Raw genomic sequence first — 25,769 nt, forward strand, 5'->3', positions numbered from 1 at the left:
ACACTGGTTGTGCTAGGAACGCAATTTGTAAATCACGCAATCTCAAATCATGCAGTTTGTGAAGGACCCACCTACAATAACCTAAAATTTTTTTTTTTTTCCAACGCCAGGAAATCTGAAAAAATTATTCTTATATTGCCAAACATTATAACTTATTTAAAAGAATATACACCATTTAATTTTACACAACAGACTCAACAGGCTCTGATTTTGATTTTGCACAGAATGCTTTAATTTTGCAACTTTATTGCACTGTCACAAAGACTTCATTTGAGCTCTTATTCTGTCAGTTATTAATGATAAAAAGAAAAGCCAACAAAGACTTATGTTCTATCAATTGAACACTGGCAGAAATGTCCTGCTGGTATGCCGTTCTACATGAACAACAGATTGTGCTGCAGAAATACCTGGGACTCACTGACATCTTGTGGACAACAGCTTGGCCAGAACAGTTTCAACTCTTTTCTGTCACCTCCATTCAAATAACAATAAACTATTCATATACATATAGTTAAAAACAGCAATTATTTCAAGTACAGTTAAATGTTAAAAACATGATTAAAAACTCTGTCAACAATTTCAACTTTTTAATCAAGCAATTCAAGAATATGCACATTTATATCAATACTGTTAAAAAGAACTCCGTACTCCCAAATAAATGATCTGAATACCACAACACATGTCTGGATCATACCCTAAAATCTAAATCATATTTTTTTTTCCCTAAAAAAAGGTCTGCATCTGTTTTATGATCATTGAGATCTTTAGGGCTTTGTTTTTTTTTTTCAAGCATGACCTGGTCATGTTTTCATGAGGTTCACCCGTTTAATAGTTTAGTTGTATTTTATATTGGCAACATGAAATGTAACTTTCTTATTCTTCCCTGAGCTTAAAGGCATAGCTTACCCAAAGATATCAATTCTGTCATCATTTACTCACACTCTTGTTTTTTATTTGCAACCTGTATGACTTTCTTCTGCAGAACACAAAGTATATATTTTAAGAAATACCCGTGTTTTTTGGAAGCCAATGTTACCAATATTCTTCAAAACATTTTTTTTCATGTTCCACAGAAGAAAGGAACACGTACAGGTCTGTAACAACTTCAGGGGAGTAAATGATGACAGTTTTTTAGGTGAACTAGCTATCCTTTTAGGAAACGTGCAAAAGACTCTCAAACCCATCCCACCGAAAGGAGTCTATCAAAAGCATCATTTAAAACGCTCTTAAAACCCTGTAGGCAGTTTCAATTCAGGAAGCGGGACAGGTCCTCTCTAATCTCTGCCTCGTCCCAAGGGCCGTGGATGTTGTCCTTGTGCCTCTGCAGGTGAACCAGCAACAGTGGACAGACTAAAGTTAATGTTAACAGAGCCAGCGCGAGGAGAAGAGCCCCCTCGGGCCACAGGCTCCCCAGACCCCCGACTCCAGCCAGACACACCAGCACGGCCGCCCACGGGAAGCTCCACTCTGCCTTCTCCCGCATGCGGTGCAGCAGACAGGGCCACAGAGCGAACACCAGGAGGGCACAGCTCAGCATGGTGAAGGTGTGCAGGGCGCCAGGCAGCCGGGACGCCAGACACACCGACCCGAAAAGAGCCGCGTTGAGGGAAAGACTGCCCGGGGGACTGGGCTGAGCATACGGGAAGGACACCAAGTGAGCCAGGAGCATCACAGCTGACATGGCGTAAACGGTATCTGTACTGACCGACTCGGTTAGAGTCTTTAAAACTGGTGAAAACCCAAAAGTAAATGCCAGGAAGATGGTCGCGCTCTGCAGGTCTGCCAGGCGCGTTCGCTCCCGAACACAAGAGCCTCCCAGGATCTCATAGAGTCCGTATCCCAGCAGAGCACAGGCTAGACAGACCCAGAGCACGGCGGACGGCACCAGCGCTCCCCGCTCCATACAAGACCATAACGTGAGGAAGAGGGCCACACAGGACACCTGCTGCGCGATGAGCCCCGTCTCACGCACCACCGCCCAGTAACGGTACTGACGCACACGGATGTTGCGCCGCAGCTCCTCCAGAAAGCGGCGGTCCACATAATTGTCTGGAAAGGGCTGGCGTTCATACAGGACTTTACGCCACGGGACGGGTGCAGGAGCTCCCGGGCCACTGTCTGCCCCCATCACCTGTCAAAACTGACAACACATACATCCACATATTTGCAGAAAAAGTATGAAAAAATGTTTTAAGGCATTACTTCATACAGCTACTTTAAGGATTGATATATGCTACAAAACTTGGAGCAACAAATCTACATTATTAGCTATAATCTAAATATTACACAGAAATTATGCCAGTTTGATCAGCTCTACTTATTTCTTGAACTTTATTAAACCTCTTCAAATAACATAATTAAAAACAAACAAGAAATCCAATAAGAGAGAGAGAGAATTATACCAATAAATACATATCTATATATATATTTTTTTAGAAAAGATAAAAAAAAAAAGTAAATTATATGAAAGCAAATTATTCATTTAAGGTAAACATGTATATGGTAAGTATTTAAATGCCACAACACTTGTAGCAAATTGAAGAAATTCACATTTGGTGTAAATCAAACCCACAAATAATCAACATTCTGTGTTGTTCTAGTCTGCTTCTGAGTCTATCTGAATCTGATCCGCATGTTTATTCCTATTGAATACATAAAAGGTTTTAAACCCATATAAATGTAATATCTTACCGACACAGCAGGGTTTCCTCGCTTTAGCCGCTGCTGTCGCTCCATCTGACATCCGGAAGTGACGCACCTCCAAAACAAAAGTGCGATAGTAGCGTTAGGTGAGGAGCGCCATCTGCCGACTTCCCCTCGCAGCCTCCAACCAACGAGGAGCGTCGTGCTTTTAACTTTCTAAAGTGTGGAAAGATTTGTTCTTGGTCACATTTGTAACCTGTGTGCGGTCGATCAGGCAAGGGGTTTCAGACTGGGTCCGTGAAAGATTTTTAACCACCTATTTACAAAAAGTATTTAGGCTGTCTAAGTTCATGTGTGCCCTTAACATATGTTAACCCTCTGGCCCTCTTCGGGCATTTTTGACCCTAAAAATTTTATATTTCGAAATTAAAAAAATCGTAGCTTCAACGGAATGAGATGACACATTTGTCACATTAGCAATATGAACACACACAAAAATCATGGACATGATTTGGATATGTAAAAAAAAAAAAAAAAAATCACACTTACCTTATCAAAAATCACCGAATCACCGTAGGAAATGAAAGGGGAAATACGAAAAAAATGTGTCTTTTGGTGGTACAAACTACAAATCAGCCACTGGTCAGGAAAAAAGTGTGCAGCAATCAAGGGGTGACTCTCCAGAATATCAGGAGTGCAAAATAGACACCAATCAATAAACACACACACACACACACACACACATAAATGAACCGGTAAGACTGCAAGAGAGCACATTGTGAGAATATGTGAAATCAATAAATGAAAAAAAAAAACAAGCCTTGCTTTCTCTCTCTCTCTCTCTCTCTCTCTCTCTCTTTCACACACACACACACACACGCACACACACAAATGAACTGGTAAGACTGCATCAGAGTAAAACGTTTTTTTTTTTCAAGTTATTGAAATAAAATCAATAAATCATAAAACAAAAAATCCAAAGGAGATTCTCATTCTCTCTCTCTCTAACATTTATTGAAGCACATTGAATAAAACATTAATTCATTACAAAATGTTTGTATAGTTTTTGAATGATCACTTTTCATTCCTTATTTTGTTCGATTTTTCAATTATCAAATACTGAGTAACAAAAATGCTTTCTGTGTTCCCTTTCTAACAAGATTTTAATGTTTGACTGTAAGCATAATGTAAAACCTGAAACTTATCTAACCAAAAATATCTAAACCTTGACAAAAAGTAATCTTTTAGAATGTCTAGATATAGATCTAAATGCAAAACCGAAAAAAAATGAAGAGGTGAGGTCTAAAAAACTATGGGAATCCAAAAGCCTCTGTATATGGTGCTAATACAAGAGGTTACGCAACATTACACAAGTTTTTACTTTTTTAATGCCTCCAGATTGCCCAATTCTCACATCAAAAAATTTATTTTAAATGCTTTCACTCTATTTTAATGTGAAATATTGCATTTATTAAAAAAAGTAAATATATATATATATATATATATATATATATATATATATATATATATATATATATATATATTAATTCTAATTTAAAAATAGCTCATTAAAATTTTATAAATATTGCATAGTATCATAAAATTCCCTAAAAATCATAAATAATAATAAAAAAAATATTATTGAACAAAGAAATATTACATTGGTTTTCCTGAAGAAAAAAACTAATTACATTTCAAGGCTTCGGTCACTTTTGAATGCGAAGAAGGTAAGTGTGACTCCTAAACGAAGAGGGCCAGAGGGTTACATTTTTTTTTACATTTAGTATTATTATTATGTTTTTGTTACTCTCATTTACATTGTCAACCTAATTAAATTTCCAGAAAATATTTTAGCAATTTGTTTAAGTAAGACTAGGGAACAAATTTGGTTGTCTGAATAATATATTTTTTTATTTATAATCCCCCCCCCCCCACACACACACACACACAGCAGCCGTAAATTGATTTTTATAAATGTATTACAATATAAAAGTTGAACTTAAACGTGTGACAGATGCATTTACTCCAGAACCAGGCCTTTAAATACAATCTGAACATCTGAATCTGAAAGAGAGAGAGAGAGAGAGAGAGAGAGAGAGAGAGAGAGAGAAAGCTGGCAGTGCTAAAAGTCTCCAGTAGGTGGCGAAATAAGATTAGATATTCGATAAGAAATGCAATTTATGTTTTTTTTTGGGGATTTCAAAACACACACATTTCAGATAATCAAACATAAATTCACATGATTCATAATGGTATTTTAATCGACTAAGAAGAACAAATGTATAGAAAAACCATATAGTAAAACCGCTCTTTATTAGATAAACTAAAAAGCAGTGCAACTCTAATAAACACACAATTCAATTGAAAGCCCAAAAGAGAGTGATTGAATCAAACACGAGCAGCAAGCTTCGTTTATCAGCACAGTGAGAGAAGCCTCCCACAGGACCAGTGGCTCTCAGTGGAAGATGGTTGTTGTAGCAACAGCCAGTAAACCACTCCTCCTCAAGTCCTCCTTCCCTTCACCAGAGAAGAGGAATGCAGCCGGTCACTGACGGATGAAGCCTCCAGTGATTTATAGAGCTGAGCCTGGCTCATATTCAGCCTGGCACTGACTGGGGCTTCTAAGAACACCCTTTCAGTTGGCATAGTTCCTGTGTGAATACAAGGTTAGGGACATGTCTAATTTTAAACATTTTGTATTTATCTTGTTTTAAGAAAATTGTTTACATTTTACACCATTGTATGACTCTGAAAATGTCATACGAATACATGGGACTGTAAGTTATTTCTAATGCTTTAAAAAATATATGTGTTTTACAAATATGAATTATTATCCATGAATATCATTCATTTTATAAAGGAGTCTTAAGACAAGACATTTAAAATAGTCTTGTAATAAAAAATTCTAATTAACTGATATTTGAGAAGATTTTCCTTTGATCTTTTTTTTCTGCAATTTAGTGATGTAACATAATTTTGATTTGGTGGACAATTGTTTTTGAACAATTATTAGTGAAATTAATTTGTTTAAAAATTTGCTACCAAAAAAAAAAAAAAAAGGTGCTTTTTTTCTTCTTCATTATGATATCAGGAAAGTCAACATTTTTGACTTCACGCCTCCCAAAAATTTCAAAACACATTTAAATTCAGAAATTAGAGAAAGAAGTAGATCGTAGAACTGCAAATTTGCATTTTTAATATATTTTGACATAAATTAATAGACCTGGACAAAAAACGAGCACCATTAACTATTAAAAATTGTTCATAAGGAAAGGGCCACAGCATCTGTGCATCGGGTTCCTCTCTTCACAAAATGATCAGTAACAGATGGGTAAAGCAAACAGAGAACGGACATGGGTGTGATTAACGTATGAAAAAGCATTCAATATTTTAATCAGACATTAATTCGGCTCATAAACGTTTAACAATGGTGTCCCTTCAAAAAATACTTAATTTGTTACAAAAATATAAAACGTTCTGCATATCAGTGTATTATTAACAGTGCCTGGGAGATTTCAGTAACTACACATCATACAAAAACGCTGAACTATTAGTCATCTGATAGTCTATTAATACAGATTTAAAACTGAAAACATCATGTTCCTGGTTAGATCGCTCACATAGCAGCAGCTCAGAGATCAACTTCAATCTCTCATTTTATCAGCTTAGTAGAGTAGAAAATGATTGTCTTTATCGCAAGGCATCAACGGTTATCAGCCCAAGGACACTTTGATGGGAGGAACCGAAGGATGGAGCTGAATATTAAAGGCCAGAGAGACAGACAGAGGTGTGTGTGTGTGTGTTTTTCAGTCAAGTAGCAGGAGGGGAGGCTATGTGCGTGTTTTCCTCTTGTCGTCAAAGAGGCTGCGCAGCAAGTACACCTGGACCCCGGATACGATCACCATCACCATGAGGTTGGTACACGACCACAGGTTGACACGATCGTAGTTGCTCTCTTGCAGGTTGCGGTCGCGGGCTTCGAAGGCTCTCAGCAAAGCCTGGATCTGAAGACTCTTTCCCAGTCGGGACTTCACGCTGTTGATGGTGTCCTGCAAATAAAGACACACTCAGAATGTGAAGATTACTTGCACACACTAACATACTTTGGGGTCAATTTTTTTTTTTAAGAACACTGCATTTATTTGATCAAAAATACAGTAAAATAGTAAAATATTATTATAATTTAAAACAACTGTTTTCTTTTTGAATCTATTTTTACATGTAATTTATTCCTGTGATTCAAAGCTGAATTTTCAGCATCATTACTCCAGCCTTTCAGCGTCACGTGATCCTTCAGAAATCATTGATACACTGATTTGCTGCTCTAGAAACATTTCTTATTAAACGGTTTAACGACTTTCCTTTGGTGGAAACCGTGACAATGTTGGTGAAAAGAAATTCAAAGATCACTATACCATAAAAAGTGTTTGTATTGTCATTTTTGTTCAAACTCAAAATGAATAAATATTGAACCAGACATTTAAATGCTACTGTATGTTCCCACAGATCCTTTATGTTAGTTCAGAGAGTCTTTGTGTGTTTTGGAGGACGAAGAGAAGAAAAGTTGTGCTTTTGAGCAGTATTCTCAACAATTAAACCTTGAATAACTTTATTTTGTCTTCAGGATTAAACTAAAAATAACCAACGGCTGAGACATAAAGAGTCCTACACAAACATTGAAGTCGATACGATCTCCACTTTGAAACAATGGCAAACACTTTGACCCAATAGGAACACAACTATTTCCTGCACATATGTGATTTTACTTATAAAAAAAAAAAAACCCTCCCTGAAATGGCTTGTTACTGTAGAATTAGTCTTAGCATTTCTGTCAAATTAACCTAATACACCTAAAACAGGCAGGTTATATACACTTCTTTCAAGAAAAACAGTAAAGCACTTGTTAATACAGGCTAATGGTCCCCAGTCCTTTACTATCCTGCCATTACACAAGCACTCAGGGTCACATTGACACAACACGTGCCGCACTGCATGCTGGTAGTTGGCATGCCTTGTCATGTTATCTATAATGCTTCGGCTCAAATAAATGTCACCTTAACAGACAGACGGACTACTGCCATATGCTCAGTGAAACCTGAGTGTTCAAGCCCAAATATCTGTGTCATCTGTGAAGAAGTTGATTATTCCACTTACTTGGAATCCAAACCTCTTAAAAGTGGATTTGAGCGCAGTGTAAGTGCATTTCAGGATTGTCAGTGACGTATTCATTCACTAAAAACAGTCTTGCTTATCCACATTCCATAACAATAGTTTAGAGCGACCACACCTTCTAACCAGTGAAATCCCAATATATATATATTTCCTGTTGTTCCTGATCATTGCTAACACATTTACTAATATAATTTAATAAAAATCACCCCCACAAAATAAATTTTTTTTAGTTAAATGTTGTAGCACTGAGCATAACTCTAAAATTTCGACCGACTATAGATTTTATAGGTTTTATGAAATTCTCTTCCATATGTGGAAAGATTCATTGATGTTTCTGGTATTTGAACAAATATTAAAAATATATATTACACTACAATTCAAAAGTATGCAAGTGAGATTTTATTGATTTTTTTTTTCAAATAAGTCTCTCATGCTTACCAAAGCTGCATTTATTTGATTAAAAAACTAATGAATGGTAAAACTGTAATATTGTGAAAAGGTTTTCTATTTTAATACATTTTAAAATGTCATTACTCCATAGTATTTGCTGACATTTATTTCTATTTCAGTGTTGAAAACACTAAAATAGTGCTAAATATATCTTTGTGGAAACTATGATTCATATTTTTTCCAGTATTTTTTGATGCATAGAAAGTATGCAGTAAAACAGCATTTATTTAAATCGTTATTTATTGTCTTGACGGTCACTTCTGATCAATTTAACGCATCCATACTGAATATAAGTAATTATAATTTCATTCATTCAATAAAAAAACTACCGCCCCCAAACCTTTGACTGGTAGTGTGCATTAGTCACTGACTGAGACACTCTCATCTAAAAGAGTTGTTCTTACCATGATATCCTCCAGCTTCATGTCCAGAAGGTCTGCTCCCTGCACATATGCTTTCCAGTCCTCTGATTCCTCGCCGTCCCCCACATTGTCCAAAATCAACTCAAAGAAGATGACTTTCTCAGAAACCGCACTGAACGTATTATCAAAACAGAACATGTAGTCTCCCTCTTCTGTTTCCACCCTGACGTAAAAAAGTCACATAGAAAAAAACAACAACGAAAATTCAAAAACAGTTATTCAGGATGCAATAAGCTCAGAGTGTATGAATAAACCTTACGCATGAACTCCATCAGATTTCCTGTAGTCGTTGGCTATAACGTGACCGCTGGGCGACTGGAAGTAGAAGTCCACATCTAGACTCGCTCCATCCAGAACCTGCACAAAGACACAGATTTCCTTGAGACAACCCTCACAACTTACTATGGGCACATTACAGAATCAGCATGCAAGTTTTTGGTACTTTTCCTTGTCCAAAAATGACCTTTAGCTCCATTGTGTCGCTTCTCTGACTTCTGTATTGTGTCATAACTTCAAGTCTAATTTTCATAATGCAAGAAACAGATCATGTTTGAAAGAATCACTGCTGTTGGTTTTGCAACCAGACAATTAGCAATAAAAAAATAGCTAATTAATTAAAAAAAAGACATTTCACACACACACACTTTCAAATCTCACAGATTTCATATCTATTTTATACTTTATAGTTGTAATAATACGTATGTAAGCAGTATCCAGCCATGAATTAGTTATATCGTCTTTGGCTACACTCAATATGAGCAGCACACAGGCTGAATCAGAGAGGAATCTCCAGATGTGTGTCACCTGGTACTCGATCTCCAGCGAAGCGTCTTTCTTCATGGTCTGGAAGAAGCACTCTCTGCGTCCGGCGGGGAGACTGAAGGTGAAGTCACCGTCCAGAGACTGAGAGAAGGCGCTGATCACACACACACACAGCGACAGACACGACACACACACTTTCAGCCCCTCTATACTCCACCGCATCATACTAAACTTACACAACTTTATCAACAACCAAGGAAAGTGGTTCTTCTGTAAACTTCAGCAGCTGCTCAGGACAGCTCACCAAACGAGCTGCGAATGCTGTGATTTGAGGACCCCGCCTCACAAAACTAGAAATGTTATTAATAATTTCTAAATTTGCCAGCACAGACACTTCCTATTTTTATAGTAAATTTATATAATAATAAAAAAAAAACACTAGGTAACACGTGTTTTACGCGAATGTATTAGATATTTATATACACGTTCAACGTCCACTGGCACATAACTAGACGTCCTGAACCGCATTATGGGAAATGTAGTCTTTACTGAAGAATGTAGTTCATCACTGCATAGTACTGCAGTGATGAGAAAGTCTTTTCTCATTTGTTATCAGAGGGGTTACCAGGATGTCATGTTTGGGGGGGCATTTGGCTTTTTTGGGGGGCAACATAAACAACTGAAAAAATCGGCGCAAAATAATCTATAGCCTACTACACACAATCTGTTTTAGTGCATATCTTTTTCTAAGCCAGGAACCCAGAGATAGGTACAGGGCCCCTATTAGACTATAAGGCTGTCACATAAGAGTTAGTTAAACCCGGTCAACATTAATAATATGATGATGATATTATTATTATTATTCACAGATTAATATATAGAACAGATCACAGTGATTGCCTGGTGATGAGTGACAGGTGTTTGCTTGTGAGAAGACTTGCTACACGAGTAGGCCTTTTTAAAATGAATCTGAAGTCAGGTTTGTATAGACAAGAGGTAAATTAATTTTTTTCTTCTAAGGTGTTCCAGACGTAGGTGCTACCATAAATTCGCCAGTTAGCCTAAGTTTCTTTGTGAATGCGGCCCCAAGTAAAAAAAAAAAAATGCATATGCTCATTTGAACAGTATGAGAACAGTATTTGAATGGTATTCTTTGGTTGTAAGTGGCTTTGGATAAAAGTGTCTGCTAAATGAATAAATGTAAACATGTAGGCCTAGATAAAAGGGAACATATTAGGCAACAGGGGGTAAGGAGACTTAGAGAGTTGAAATAAAATATATTTTTGTGAAACTATAAGAATTTAATTTATGATCTCATTAGCAGAGGCAACATAACTGTTTTTAAATATGGTTTTATTTTTATTTTATTTGCTTATTTAATTTTATTTATTATTAGTGGTGCATGATATAGGCAAATGTTATTATTATTTTACAGGGGTGTGGAGTCTGTATGGGTTTGTTCTCCCTCAGGGGGTGGGGGATATAATAAAAATCTAATAAGTCTGTTTTTATTTTGTTTTTTTAGAAATCATGATTTTATCCTGATTCTTTGTCATGTTGGTTTCTCTATTTTGCAAGCTGTTTGAGCATCACAGCCAATCTAATTTCCCTATTATAAAGCATTTTAAGGTAACAAAATATGAAAAAGTATGGCGGATATTTAGGCCAAAGTGCATGGGTGAAGATAAAAATCTTTGTAATTATTTTATCTTTGTTATTAAAAAATGAGAACAAAGATACACATTAAAAATACAGATATAATACAAATAAAGTGTTTTATTTTCAGGTACAAGAGATGTATTTAGCAGGAGCATTAAAAAAATTATGAACAAATATAAAAATAAAACACTATATACACTGATTCCTATTAAATCAACTGTATTAATTTTTTTTTTTTTTTCAGTCAAGAGTATTGAGTGATTTTTCTCTGTGGGTTTGGTGTTTTATTAACATTAAAGGAATTATTCACCCAAAAATTTTAATAGTGAAGAAAAAAACCTGAATGAGTTTCTTTCTCCTGCTAAAAATAAGCGTTATTTTGAAGAAAACCAAACAGTTGCTGGTTCACAGTGACTTCCAGAGTATGTTTTACTACTATCAAAGTCAATGTGAACCAGAAACCGTTTGGTTACACAGATTCTACAAAATATCTTCTTTTGTGCTCAGCACAAGAAAGAAGTTAATAGGTTTTGGACAACATGTGAGTGTACAAACAATGACAGAAATTAAATTTTAGGGTGAACTATCCCTTTAATTCACACGGCAGCATGTATCCTACTGTCCCTTTAAGACCTGCATGCATACAGACATGCATCCTCTTTCAGTTGTTTACTTTCATTTTAGACATATCCAACTTAGTCTATACATAAACCTTGTGTGTTTCGACAGTATTAGCACAGAACATAACTTAGAAATCAGGCACAGTTTGAAGGGCTTTTTCGTTTTCGTGCCGCACTTTGATTGTGCTTAGAAGAACCGAACGTCAGAAAAGCACACGAATGAAACTTTTAAATAAGCAGTATAAGGATTTAAAACAGATGCAAAAAAAAAAAAAAAAAAAAAAAAAAAAAAAAAACCGTGAATAAGTGCAGTATCCTGTTTGAGTAACTCTACCGCTGAGTTAACACTTATGTTAATGTATTATAATAGTTCCGTGGCGCCAGAACTGCAGCTGATAGAATGTGCGCTGCGGCACAATGCAACAATATTTCTTCAAAAGCAGATCGTGGAGACATTTTTATCGTCCACAACCAAAAATATTAATATACTACCCTCGGCAGAAATTGAGGACAGGGGGCAGACGGGACCGCGAGGGCACTTTAGCGTTGGACCTCAAAGTCGTAGTCGCAAGTCGCAGAATTCTCTGACTTTCAAAAAACCCTGTTTCAGTCAAAATCACGATGTTCCGCTCTCAATGCACTTCGATCCCATACGCTGTTTTGGGGTGGCAACTGGAGTGGCAAAGCTCATTTGTGCCACCCTTGTGGACACGCCACTGCTCTAAGGCTCTGCAAGGTAAACATTTCATTGGCGTTCTATTCTCACATGATGCACTTTTTCTGAGCCCCGTAAGCCTGAAGCACGCGAGCACTGTCAAACAGCGCCAAACTGGATTTTTGGGTCAGACTCATCTGCTACTGATGGAAAAATATGCACAAAACAATCAACTTTTAAATGTTTATTTATCATCAGAGGGACAGTCCGTTTCTCGGGGAGGCAGGGCTTATCCTAGGGGAGGCACTGCCTCCCCCAGCCTCCCCCTAGACACGCCCCTGTTTGTTATCCAGAGAAATTCAAAAATAGTTGACAATAACAATGGGGTTTTAATAGGTTATATAAATAGAGGGTTTTGTGAGCCTGTTCATCTAATTCAGTTAAAAAGATTCGCATCAACAAACTATTAGTATTATAATCCTTTTTTTTTACTACGCCACAGAAGTTTACCTTAATGCAGATCAAGTGAAACAATTCAGCTTTTTGAATAATACATAAATAAACAAGATGGAATGGTAAAAATATACAACAACCAAAATGTGAAATTATATATGTATGTGTGTGTGTGTGTGTGTATGTGTGTGTGTGTGTGTATATATATATATATATATATATATATATATATATATATATATATATATATATATATATATATACATATATATATTGTATCTGTATCTGTAGTGCAAAAGCATTCATTGAGACATTTTTTTCACTTAAATCTTGAAATAAAGTTATTTTAAAAGTTAAAGTTATTTTTAAGTTTTTAAGAATTTTTAAGAAAGTCGAATAATTAGAGATAATTCTCATGTAGATAGATACTGTCGTATTTTAAACCACAAAAGAATTAAACATGAAAGGGTTAACATATACCAGAGTAGCTCAAATATTCTCCCACACGAATGTTTTAGCAATAGTTCAGATCTCTTATCTTTCAGGCGACGCTTCTGATGACTAAACTTCCAACTCATCCAGACCTCGAGGAATGGGCGAGGTTAAAGTAATACCCGATTCCTATTGGCTGAGGACGGGTCCGCCGGAGCCGCGAGCGCTGGCAGGCAGCAGAGCAGCAGCAGCACAAGCGGAGAAGCGGACGGGAACCAGTCCTGCACCCAGCGCTTCTCAGCGGGGAGGGGGTTTAAAACAGAACCTAGCCCAGCTGTTTGTTCTGTACCGCGAAACACACCCCCTTACCTTAATACAGTGGTAAACAATTAGCATTATTAGCAAGTCTTGGCCTCTGTTGTCGGTGTTAGATAGATAGGCGAATAGATAAAAAGCGAGGATGTTGGTCCCCGCGGGAAGATAATGAAGGAGCTGCGCGTGTCGTTGCTGTGCGCCGTTTTAGCTCTCCTGTGCTGGTGAGTCTAAATATTGTGTTGATTGGAATACTATTATAATGGATCTACCTGTCAAGCTGCATCATAAAAACACTAATACTTTGACAACGACATCATTTTACACTGTATCTCTAATGATAGCTTCATGCTAACGTTAGCTAACGTTAGTTCAGTAGCCTCCGAACTGGTATGTATTGTTAAGCTTTGTGTCAACAGATGTCATAAAATACTGTTTTATATTATTTATTTTTATGGAGCTGCTTGCATCTTTTAAAGACATGTGCTGACAGCCTGTTGAAGGTAACACTGGACCACCAGCTGTCCACTTTGAATGTCGATAGAGGGTACACGATGTACATAAAAACAGAAAGCCCACCGTGCATTATTAGTTTCCCACTTCTGTATGTGAGCATTTAATAATTTCAGTAGTAATTTATGTATGTTTTTTTATGCTTTGTTGAACTGGTAACAGTTCGCATCAGCTGATATAGTTGAATTTTGTAGCAACACTATTTTAGTGGCCATTATCATGAATTATGGTTAGTTCTTGTTTTTCAAGTTTAGTATGTAGGTAAAGCCTCATGCTAACTCTTCCAGACAATGAACCGCTTGCAATGCATGTATGTAAAAGTAACACGCTGCTGGCTGGACTGACAGAGCCTAAATTTGCCCTGGCCACCGAAGCAAACTCTTACTTTAGTGTATGTTACTTTGAGAAAGTTTAATGTATTCAAATATGTGCATATGTATGATAAACTGTGCTGTGTGCTCGCTCTCGGTGCCAGGCTGATGTGGCATCCACCGTGGACAGGTGGTGGATTAGGGTTGGTCATATGTTGACTAAGCACACAGGGTGCTGACGCAGGTCACACTACCTGGTGAGAGAAGCACACAATTACACCCTGTGCCTGCCGCCAGACATCCTATCAGATTGATGATTTTAATAACGGGCTGATATGCGAACTCACTCCTATTTTCATAATGGCTGATTACAGAGCTTGTATTACTGTGCTTTTGCACAGGCCGAAAGGTGTTCACTTTTGGTTCTAGCACCAAACCTTGTAAGTAAAGGTGATTGGAAAAAATAATAGATTTTTAGGATTGTGAGGATGTCTTCATACCTTAAGTATCAAAAAACAAAAAAAAAACAAAATGGTGAGTTGCATAAGAATTGCATCACATATGCACAAAACTCACAGCTCATAAATACTTGTGTTGTTATTTGGCACACTTTGCTAGCTTTTATTACTTATGTTCTTTTTTTTCATGTTTGCATGGCTTTCAGAAAAGGGCAACCTGGTACGAATCTAAAATAAATGTAAAACGACACATAAACATTTTTATTTATTTTGTGAAAAGTAAGCATTACGTACCAAAACAATAAGGGGTTTACAACATTGTCTAAAAGGTAAAGCTGTTTCAGTTACATGAAAGATTATGTAGTATTATTTGGAATAAAATGCACAGCTGGAGAGTGCACAGGAACAGAGACTTGCATAAAGAAGGTTAAATAAACATGTTTTCTGCTTCAAATATAAATTATATATTATTGCATTAAGTTGTCATGTTTTATTTTTATTTTTTCCCTACTCTTTATTTTATTTATTTTATCAAAATCATACTCTCATTAAAGGATAGACATATTTCGTTTTTTCATTGAGGCCAAATGAAGAAGATCCTGCATCTATTGTTGCCACCTTTCAGCATTTGGGGCTTTGTAGAATGGACCTCTTTTTTTTTAGTTGCATATTTACAAAAATATTCAGAATATTTTTTTATTTTTAACCCTAGATTTAGAAAAGCAGGATAATTGAGCCATGTCATTAACAAATGCTCTGTTTGATGTATCTTTTATTTATCATTTAAGAAAGCTTACAACACTTGTAAAAGACAGCCGAGTTGAATACATGTCCAAAGTTCAATTCGATTTTCTGTATTCAAACTCCATGTCATGTGATCTTAAATTTGAATGATCATATCTGCGGTTGCGGTTGGGTGATCATAATGGAGTCATATTTTTTTCCACTCTGGATCTGATCTGATCACAAATGCACTCCTCATGTGCGTCTCATGTCCTGCTGTCTTTAGTCTGCTTCTGTCTTTATGTTGTCGTGTGTGATTGTTTTCAATGCTCACTGCAACGACAGCTGATGAGCATTTAGGGCAAAAAAAAACTTAACAAAACAGAAAGAGTTTTGAGAGAATAATGTTAACATGATGGAATCACACAGTCTGCAGTTCTGGGCAGGACATGACGCTGCTTTGGCACACAATCAGACCCACAGCCAGAGGCTCTTCTCCTCTGCTGCTTATTTTTGATCTCTTCCTTATTCTTTCTTTCCCTCCTCCTGTCCATTTCCTTCTTACCTACTTAGCTGAGAATGTAGCATTCTGCCGTGACATCTTTCTCCAGGCCTCCAGCAACAAAACTCACCGGCTCGGAGCTATTCTGGCCTTGAATTCTTTGTGAGACATAAACGACTCTCCTCTTCCACAGAACTATTATGAATGCTTTTTGAAAATGAACTTCAACTTAACATGGTGTCTTTAAACACACTTGAAATTTGCATTGCAAAAACTGAAGATGTCTTGTTCAATACTAGTCGTGACCAATCCCCAGAGACGGTAAAAAATATAACCTTTTTTTTAGTTTTTGACAACTAAACAGGTGGGAAATAAAGCCTTTTTTTCACACTGTGATTTAAAATAGTTCAGATAATGTTTAGTTGTTAACCTCATCAGCTAAAACAAGCCTAAACTAAGCATTTAAGGAAGTGTTCTTGGGTTATTGTGATTGTGCAATAACATCACATCTCTCTTATGCAGTTCGTCTGGATAAAAACAAACCATTCTTGGCCCTTTTGTGGCCACCGTAGTATGGCTATAAGGGGAGGGGCCCCATCTTCCCTATATGACGGAGTACACCGTGCACACACACACACACACACACACAAACAAAACATTATAACCTTGTGCTGGCTTTCTGAGTTTGCATTGTTTTTAGAATAGTGAACTGATCATTCAACTGCTGTCTAAAACATAAGAATGTCAGCATGTTGAATGTTACCCTCTGCTCTGTAAGGAACCTTTGTGTTCATTATTCTCTGCGTGTAACTGTGGGTTGACATTTCAACAGTCATGTGTTGACTGTAATAGAGAGCTGCAGTCATGACATGTTTTTGTAGGCTAAGTTTGCCTCCGCCTGCTTCTCCTTCACAAAAAAACCATCAGAATTAGGGTTAGACAGTTAGGACCGTTTGATGGCCCCGGGGCCAGTGTGAAAGAAGGTCGGGACAGTTGACGGATCAGTCACTGGACCAGTCGGACCACTGCTGCGTCATCACAAAAGCTTATCATTTATATATATTTTTAAACCTTGTTAATTAAAGCTGCAGTAGGTAACTTTTGTAAAAAAATATATTTTTTACATATTTGTTAAACCTGTCATTATGTCCTGACAGTAGACTATGAGACAGAAAAAATCAAGCTCCTCTGGCTCCTCCCAGTGGTCCTATTGCAATTTGCAGAAACTCCATCGCTCCCGGTAAAAAACAACCAATCAGAGCTGCCAAGACGGACCGTAACTTTGTTTGTGTTCAAAATGTAGAAAAATGTATATAATAAGCGAGTACACCATGAAATCCATTTTCCAAACTGTGTTTTTAGCTTGTCCTGAATCACTAGGGTGCACCTATAATAAGTGTTTATATTCGGACTATTTTAGATTGCTTCGGGGGTACCGCGGGGGAGTAACCCAGTACCTTTGTGATTCTTCATAGAGATAAACAGAGAGAAGTAGATCCGGCTACGATGTTCTTCCGCAAGACGCAAGCAATTCTGTTTATTAACCGCTAGAGCGTCAAAAGTTACCTACTGCAGCTTTAAAACATCTAAGTGACTTTAATCCATTCAACCGCAAGAAGACATGAATATTAACTCCATTCAGTGTGCAAATATAAAGCCACATCTCAGGCAAGACATGAGCCCCAAATTGTGTTTCTTTTCGTCTCTTTATGCATCAGGTTGTGTAGAGAAAGGAAACCGCTTTACACTGAGAAAAGTCTAGGTGTTTGGTGTTAATCTTACTCTTCTTATCACAGACTGTGCGATGATGTCACTCATTTAAACCTTCAAACCATTTCTCATTGTTGCAGCTGGATCTGTGTAACACATATAGCAGCATGAGGCTGATAATGATTTAGAGATAATACTTTCAGACTGAGCCCTGAGTAGTAAGCAATGACGTTATATAATCGAGTATTAGATAAGAAGGATTGAATTAGGAAGGCAGCTGGTCTACCAGCCCCTGTGCTTTGTTTGCTGGTCTGCAATGGTACATTGTCTGCTATTGTATGAAGCAGTAGCTTTATTGATTAATGCTAATAACATTGTATCATCATAGAGAAGAAGAGGATGTGAAATCACTGATACGTGCATATCAAATGTTTGCGTTAAATATATATGGATTGAAATAAAAATTTGGCTTGTTTTTCATCTAACCGGTTCCTATATTGTACCCTGAAGACAGAACCTGTTCTCACGAGAACCGCAGCACTGCATGTCGTATTTAGTTTACCAGTTTGTTGTCAGTTTTCAGGTCATGTGACTGTTTCATAATTTTACAGATTTAAATAAGTCAGTGACCGCATAATCCTTGAGTGAGCCTTGGTTTTGGCATGATGTAGCTTGTGTACAATATTCAGAACTTAAGGCATTAAATAAAGCAGCTTGTTTGCTTTCACTCTTCCACAAGAACGGTAAAATAAAAATGAAAAAAGATATTTGGTCTTTTTTACTACTAATTGCATGGATTACTTCGTATTTGTACACAAAAAATTCAACCTAATTCACAACACATTCGTATGCCCATGAAATCATTTTAACCTCAATCTAATGTTAATGAATTTGGAGTGTCTCAAACGAGTGAACGTGTGCTACATTACCATGCAAGGGTTTTCCACACAACCTTTCCTTTACAGCCTTTTGTTACTCTTACATAGCAGCAAGATCCACGAGCAATGCCAAGTATGCCATCTTCAAAACCAGTTCAAACACAATAAACCCCTTTTCATACAGGCACAGATTAAAGGGGACAATCGTTGTAACCCAAAGGTCGCAGCTATTTGGTACCGGCAGGGATTGTTGGTGAGGGGAGTGAATGTTCATCGTTCTCTTTCACCTTCAGTATCACGACTGCGGTGAGACCTGTGAGCAAGGCATCGAACCCCCAAGTGTTACCCAGGCGCCTCAGCACATGGCTGCCCACTGCTCCGGGAGTGTGTGTGTTCACTGCTGCTCTTGGATAGGTTAAATGGAGAGCACAAATTTTGAGTATGAGACCCCATACATGTCACATCACTTTTACAGGCATCTCATTAGCCAGCCTTGAATACGCAGCTTTTCTTTTTACCCATCTTTCACTGTATATAACGAAATGCATTTAAAATGAAATCTCCACCTATTCAGTTTAATCTTAACATAATTATGAGGCCACCCAGAGAAGGCTATGTGATTCTTGCACGTGTGGTTTCTGTTGTTCCTTTATTTTTTTGGTAAATTTAGAATACGTTTTTAGTTTGAAAGTTGTCTGTGAATCATGATTTGTTTTTGTATAAATCTAAGTTTGTATGCAGATTTCATGCATACTTTATAAATGAGACCCATTTTAACACCATGATGCTAGGGTGTTGTGGTGGTAGTCCAGGGTGTTCTGTGTGATGCATCAGATCAAGCCCAAAGATTATTCTGATGTCTAGATATGTCTTGGCCCTTCTTCAGTCTAGGTCTGTATACTAATTCACTACTGTAAGGTTGTTTTGGAGCGCTTGGTTGATTTTGCACTACAAGGGGCCTCATTTCCTCTTACACAGACAACCGAGCAGTCATGCACATGCATATAAATACACGCCTCACTGAAAGCAAGTTAAAAAGCCATTTGTGCTGCCTCTTACATAAGTCCATCCCATGAGGGCTGTAACGGTGTTCTTGTCTTTGGGCCGTAGTTGTCATATAAGCCTAACTGTTTTTAGCATGTGGATGGGTAAGAAATATCCGTGTGCTGACAGCCTGATTCAGCGAGAGAAAGGATGACTCTGAACATACCTCGGGCTGATAGAGTGGGGGTTGGTGGTTACGTGAGGAATGCAAAGGCCAAAGAGCCCATCCGGTGTCAAGAGGCTTTTTCTTCAGATAAAAGGTTCTCCATTTGGATTTGGATTTCTTGTCTTCATTCAAAAAGGCCCCGCTTTATCTTGCTCATCTGGTATTTTTACTGGAACGTTTTCTGATTCCTCAGAATTTCTCAGTCCCACACTTTCAAGAGAAGAGTGCGGTGTCACAACATATGTGAAGCACATGTGACGTGAAATAGCAGTCAACAGTCAAATATTCTAAGGAACTCTTCCTGACACCAGCTTCCTTGTAGATTCTTGTTGCAGTGTCGGAATTTAATTTGATTTGAACCCGTTTTATGCATATAGGCTATTTATTGCATAGTTTACATGGCTACATTCACTATATTTGTTTTAATAGCTTTTAGTATGAACATTTAGTATGACATATATACACTTTATGGTCAGAACATGACAAAAACTTCTCATCGAGTTATTTTCCAGTCATTTCTCCTCAACAAAATAAATGTCAATATTGAAAAATAACTTTCTTCGTATCTGCATGAGTGATATTGTTTCAAACCATGAAATAGGCTTGCGTTCCTGACTTAGATGAAGTGTTTCTTCAGCACAGTTTGCTGTGCAGGCTGCAATATTAACAATATTATGTATTTTTATCTCTTAGAAACGCAAATTTGACAGTAGCTTGAGTTGACCGTAGTTTTAGCTCGAGTTAGGAAGTAGATGTAAATTTATGTTAATTATCAAAAACCGTAACATCTATAATAATTGTAACAACCTCATTTTTATATGATGAAATTTAGCTTTTCTGAGTTTTATTTAAAATAACCAATGGTCTTCCATAGAAATATACATTTAGATCATGATAACCACAGTTAAAACCACACAAATAGCATCTCATTAAAAATGGTAAAAATGTAACGTAATGGTTTTGTGTAACGTTATTTATATGAAAAATACATTTAGTATAAATGCACAAATACTGTAGCTCAATCACAAAAATACTGTAATTATATTCAATTACTCCTTTTGATACATGTCTATGTTAATAATATAAAAAAGTGCTTGAATATCCCTAATTTCTGTGACAATACCATGGTGCATTTACTGTTACTATATGAAATCCCTTAGTAAAGTATTTCATCTGGCTTTAAACTATAGTCCAAATCACCAGCTCAGTTGTGTTCTTCGCTGAAATCAAGCGCTTCAGACTGTGGTATATATTTACTTAACATTCCTAGGTAAAACATCCCTGTTTGCTGTTATGAACATGCCATGTTACCTCATGGTGTCTCACACACTTATTTCCCTCTGATTCTCACTTCCTTGTCTTGCTGCCCACACCATGGGGTCTGTTTTTTTTTTGTTTTTTTTTTCAAACTATGAGTTGCCTTTTCTTTAAAGTTCTGAATATCTGATCCAGTGAATTAACACAATCTGAAATATTTGTATCTTTTGGACTAGCTCATTAATATTAACAAATATTTTTGTATTGTTACACAGTAGGCCAAGAAGACACCGTGTTGTGTGAAATGTGGATAATTGAATACAGATTTTAGTGACCCATTGGTGAAAAATGTCAGAGCAGATGCTCTTTATTAGAATAAAGGAAATTAAACCTGTATCAAATTAATGTGCTTGAAATCTTTGGCTCAAGAGGCAGAGAATGAACATTGGGTTATGTTTAAATAAACTGCGTTTTCATGGATGTGGACAAACACATTTTGCTGGCACTCAGACTGGCTCTCTATTATTTTGCCTTCACTCATTTGGTTTGTCTTTTCCAGAGCCAGATAGGTCCATTATTGTAGCTTCTCTCTCTGTCTTTGTATCTCTGTCTTTCTGTCCCTATCCTGTCAAGCGTAGGGGAATGTCTGAACTCGTCGCTTGGGAAACAACCGGATGAGTGGACTGAGCCAGACTCCGAATAAAAAAAACTGCACCTGCTCTGTAATTAAATGATAGGAAGAGAGAACAGAACAGGGTATGTTTGGAAAGCAGAAGCAATGAAACAAAAGTTTCAGTTTAGTTTTCTAAATTCGAGAGAACTTTGTGGGATGCTTTATATTTGCATGATTATGAAATATCATTATCATCACTAAGAAATCATTCAGTGATTATGAAAGCTGTTTGCATAGCTTTACTGCTGATCACAGAACCATGTTTCACTGAAAGATACGCATGACAATTACAGCTTCTGCCTAATCACCTTTTATCGCCTTTGCAATTTAATTTGGATTAATCTTGCAGCCCTAGATTAGTTAACAAGCAAATGGCTGGTTAAAAAACTATGTGCTTCCTCAGTGACAAATACAAAACAATCACATTTCTTCTTGCGTACTGGCTCTTTGTAAAAGTGTGTGATGATACACTTTTACTATACAGTACAGTATATATGTACATGTAATAAACAATAGTAAGTGTAATTATGTATGTTAAAGTCTGGTCATTTTTAAATGCACTAAAACCTGCTTGTCTGACAAACATGGATGCACTTTTCTTTTTTGTGATACCATGTAAAATAATTTATTTGGCTGTTTTATGCAATTGTTAATTGAAGTGTGCATTTGGGACAGGCCATATTGCCTGATCTCAAAGACACATTTCTATGGTCTATGCCTATAGTTAGTCTTATGTCAACATGTTGAGCTGTGGACGGTGTTGTTTCCTCTAACAGAGTTGTGAAACACAGATCAGATCCTGTGTGTCTGCTGATTAAGGATGTGGTAGGACCGAAATGGGTATTTGATATTTGGGAGAAAGAAGGACAATGGTTAAATGACACTGGTGATTGTCTTCTGTTTAATAATGACTAAGTAGATTGTGAATGTTTGATTTTTTTTTTTTTTTTTTTTTTTTTTTTTTTTTAAATAAGCAAATAAGGGAGAGAATAACTCTTCACCTAAATGCTTAAAGGCATTTGGGTCAGGTTTCTTTGTTGTTTTCATGCCATTGTTGATGGACTTATCCTGAATCTCATTTGGAAATGGGATTGAGATGCTGTGCTCTTGCTTCTGTCTCACCATAATTCTGGCATCATCTGTGGATTCATCTTGGATGAAAACCTAGATACTTTGCAATAAAGCACAGAGACCCTGCCCAACCCTGGCCTGATTCTGCTGTGCTGACTCTGCTTCCCTGAGCTTTGCCTGTTGAAGAAGTCAGGAGTTTAATTTCAATCGATGGCTTTAACGTGAGCTGAGCTACTAAAATCATCTTTTATAACCTCATCTCATCACGTTAGCCTAAGGATTTTTGAGTTGGACTAAGCAGGTGTTTTGGTTTGTAAAGCAGGCCTGATCTGATCCAGATCTCCTTGTGAATTGTTTGTGCCATGTGAGTGGAAGACATGATGCTGCAGTGACTGTATGATGAGATGCAGTGCTAGTGTTTTTATATGGGCTTGAATAGGCCAGTGCTCTGTGACGTGTCTGCTGGCACGGTCAGGTTGCATTAGCTGCATGAATGCCTGCAACATATGATTCACTCCAGTTTCTAAAAGCTTTGGCCTTCTTTCACGGAGTATGCTTCTCGGTTTAATGAATGGCAGCCTCAGGCTCCCACAGTCCTTTGCACTCTCTCACGACAGTCCGCAGGTGGTCATTATATGAGACTAATAACGTCCCTGTATTTAGGGATGAGTACGTCTGGCTATATTCTGTTTTCAATGTGAGTTCTCTAGGGACAGAAACACATCATATGGTTATTGTCTGATAATTACAGCCATTTTTCAGTGTTGGAAGATATTATATATTTAGTTCTCCATCTTCATCATTTTGCACATTCAAATTAAAGCATTAAAAGCAGTGGGTTGCGACCTTTTTAATTCCATTGTTCCAAAAATATTCAAAGTGGCCATGACTTTTCCAGTTGTTAATAATGGAAAAATATTTTTACAAATATTTTTTACACACACTCGTTACTTATTTCTACTCAATAAAATATACTAGGTATTTACATAGTTAGAAAAATGTATACGCATATTCAAATGTATAAAATGCCCATGAAGTGATACGATTTTTATTTTATTTCAATTTTTTTTTAGGTCAAACTTCCTCCTAGAGATCAAACATTTGATTCTTAGTTGTTTTTTTAATTTAATTGTTTTAATAATATGATCTTAATATTGACCATTTATTGTTTAGCACTCCTATCACCGAGTATTTGAATAACTGTTCATGTCTAGTCCTCATCTGTTAACCAGTTCAGCTATAATAGATGAAACCCCTTACACTGATTCTAGCACATACATCAAAAAGTCACGCATAGGCCTCCATTGCCTCTTTGGGAATTTAACAGGAGCAAATGTCACATAAGCGCCTGTGGATTGAAAGCCTGACTCATGATTTCGTTACATTCAACTTCATTCTATGAAGACATTGAGTGAGAAGTGGAGAGATTATGACGCATGGGATTTAATTCTCAATGACTTTCAGTTAGGGGTGTGAATGTTCACTGGTTTCACGATTCAATTTTATTACAATTACAACTATCATATCAACATCCTGATTCAGTTCAATGCCATGATGCATCATATCTGCACGTAGCTACGTTTTCATATAAATTTTATATAAAATGTATTTTGTGCATTTTTATTAAATTATATAATCAGGCAAATTTTTTAAAAATAATTACAATTAATAATAAATGAAAACAATTATTACTAAATATATAGCTTTAAAACATACAAGCCAACACAAAGTACTTTCAGTATCTAAGAGTGCTTTCCCCTTAACTGTCACTCACATTTTTGAACATAGACTTTACAGTGCACGATCCAAACATACATTTTTATAATTCATGAATGAAAACATTTTTGTAACATGATATTGATTTACCATTTAGGGCTGATAATCGCCTTATTTTGATAATCGATCAATCTGTCGATTATTTTTTTTTTACGATTAATCGGTTTATGTACTTATATTTTAGTTTTGCCATTTATTATATTATAATCATAAGCCGACTTCTCTCTAAAGGCGCGTCTGAGGAGATGGCGAGTCAGAATCCGCAACTTTATCCTTCCAACACTAACTCAGAAAATGCAATTTATTAGTAAATAATTCTAATATTTCCTTATTTCCCCCTCACACATTCATGGTAATTACTTTTGCCGGTGCTTTGCGCCAAGCTTTAGCCTATTGCGTGCATTGGATTGCAGAACTGTTCATCTGCGCTGATGACACATTGATATTTTATAACATATCAACATAGGCTAAATTTGTGAATGCACATTTTCTGCAATGTCACGCGTCAAGTCACGCTTCTGTGCGTCCGTACAGACTGCAACTTAAAATCACATCCTCATTGTGCTGTTGCTCCTTTCGAGCAGAGTTTCACAAAATTGGTCAGCTCCTGACAGCATCAGGTTTTATTAATGGTGATTTATAATTTATTTATTTATTTCAATCAATGTAATCGATTAGCATATTGTAGCCTAAATAAGATGATATCATTAACCTGCTTGGTTTGTATTGGTGACATAACATGTAAATTATATACGTGTGGCCAGTGAGGCTTACACTTGGACCATAGTGCGGCCCAGTGGGAAAAAGAAGGTTGAGAACTACTGTCATAGACAGTGGCAGAATTTTGACTTTGAAATGTGCAAAGATCATGTTTGTTCAACAAAGTCAAAGCATTTTGGAATATCTATTTGTGGTGGTCAGTGCTGATATTTTGGTGGGCTGCCACGAATAAATCCCCATATGGGAAACACTTGTCTGTCAGTATGTGAGTTTCGTGCATCTAATACATACAGCATTCCAAACAGCATAAATGAAATCACATCTAAAGTAAAACACTGAAATAATGGCAGGTCAACACACACAGGTTCACCGTGCATATCCTGTGCA

The 25,769-nt window shown here is 36.8% G+C and overlaps 3 protein-coding genes across 7 annotated transcripts in view; 1 reads left to right on the top strand and 2 right to left on the bottom strand.

Annotated features, from left to right (window-relative positions):
- Nucleotides 1–208: 208 nt before the first annotated feature.
- On the bottom strand, nucleotides 209–3,362 carry LOC113063377 (phosphatidylinositol N-acetylglucosaminyltransferase subunit C-like). 2 transcript variants are annotated; one of them, XM_026233713.1, is made up of 3 exons: nucleotides 3,193–3,362; nucleotides 2,692–2,758; nucleotides 209–2,140 (listed from the first exon to the last, which is right to left on the bottom strand). In XM_026233713.1, exon 3 carries the CDS (start codon nucleotides 2,126–2,128, stop codon nucleotides 1,247–1,249), a length of 882 nt encoding a protein of 293 aa, XP_026089498.1. In that variant the 5' UTR covers nucleotides 2,129–2,140; nucleotides 2,692–2,758; nucleotides 3,193–3,362; the 3' UTR covers nucleotides 209–1,246. The 2 variants fall into 2 exon arrangements, with proteins under 2 accessions (XP_026089498.1, XP_026089497.1); XM_026233712.1 differs by having other exon boundaries at nucleotides 2,692–2,859.
- Nucleotides 3,363–5,813: 2,451 nt separating this feature from the next.
- LOC113063378 (transmembrane emp24 domain-containing protein 5-like) lies at nucleotides 5,814–9,793 on the bottom strand. Its single transcript, XM_026233714.1, has 4 exons — nucleotides 9,492–9,793; nucleotides 8,947–9,044; nucleotides 8,670–8,850; nucleotides 5,814–6,692 (listed from the first exon to the last, which is right to left on the bottom strand). Exons 1-4 carry the CDS (start codon nucleotides 9,672–9,674, stop codon nucleotides 6,474–6,476), a joined length of 681 nt encoding a protein of 226 aa, XP_026089499.1. The 5' UTR covers nucleotides 9,675–9,793; the 3' UTR covers nucleotides 5,814–6,473.
- A 3,712-nt stretch (nucleotides 9,794–13,505) lies between these two features.
- The window catches only part of LOC113063379 (SUN domain-containing ossification factor-like), a 42,778-nt gene continuing 30,514 nt past the window's right edge, over nucleotides 13,506–25,769 (top strand). For 3 of the 4 annotated variants that reach the window (XM_026233715.1, XM_026233717.1, XM_026233718.1), the window contains exon 1: nucleotides 13,507–13,804. In XM_026233715.1, coding sequence (XP_026089500.1) covers nucleotides 13,752–13,804 — 53 coding nt within the window. In that variant the 5' untranslated portion in view covers nucleotides 13,507–13,751. Of the gene's footprint in view, nucleotides 13,805–25,769 lie in introns of all 4 variants that reach the window. The other variant, XM_026233719.1, reaches the window with a different exon arrangement.

This window comes from Carassius auratus, chromosome 45, assembly GCF_003368295.1.
Source record: "Carassius auratus strain Wakin chromosome 45, ASM336829v1, whole genome shotgun sequence".
Lineage (NCBI taxonomy): Eukaryota > Metazoa > Chordata > Actinopteri > Cypriniformes > Cyprinidae > Carassius > Carassius auratus.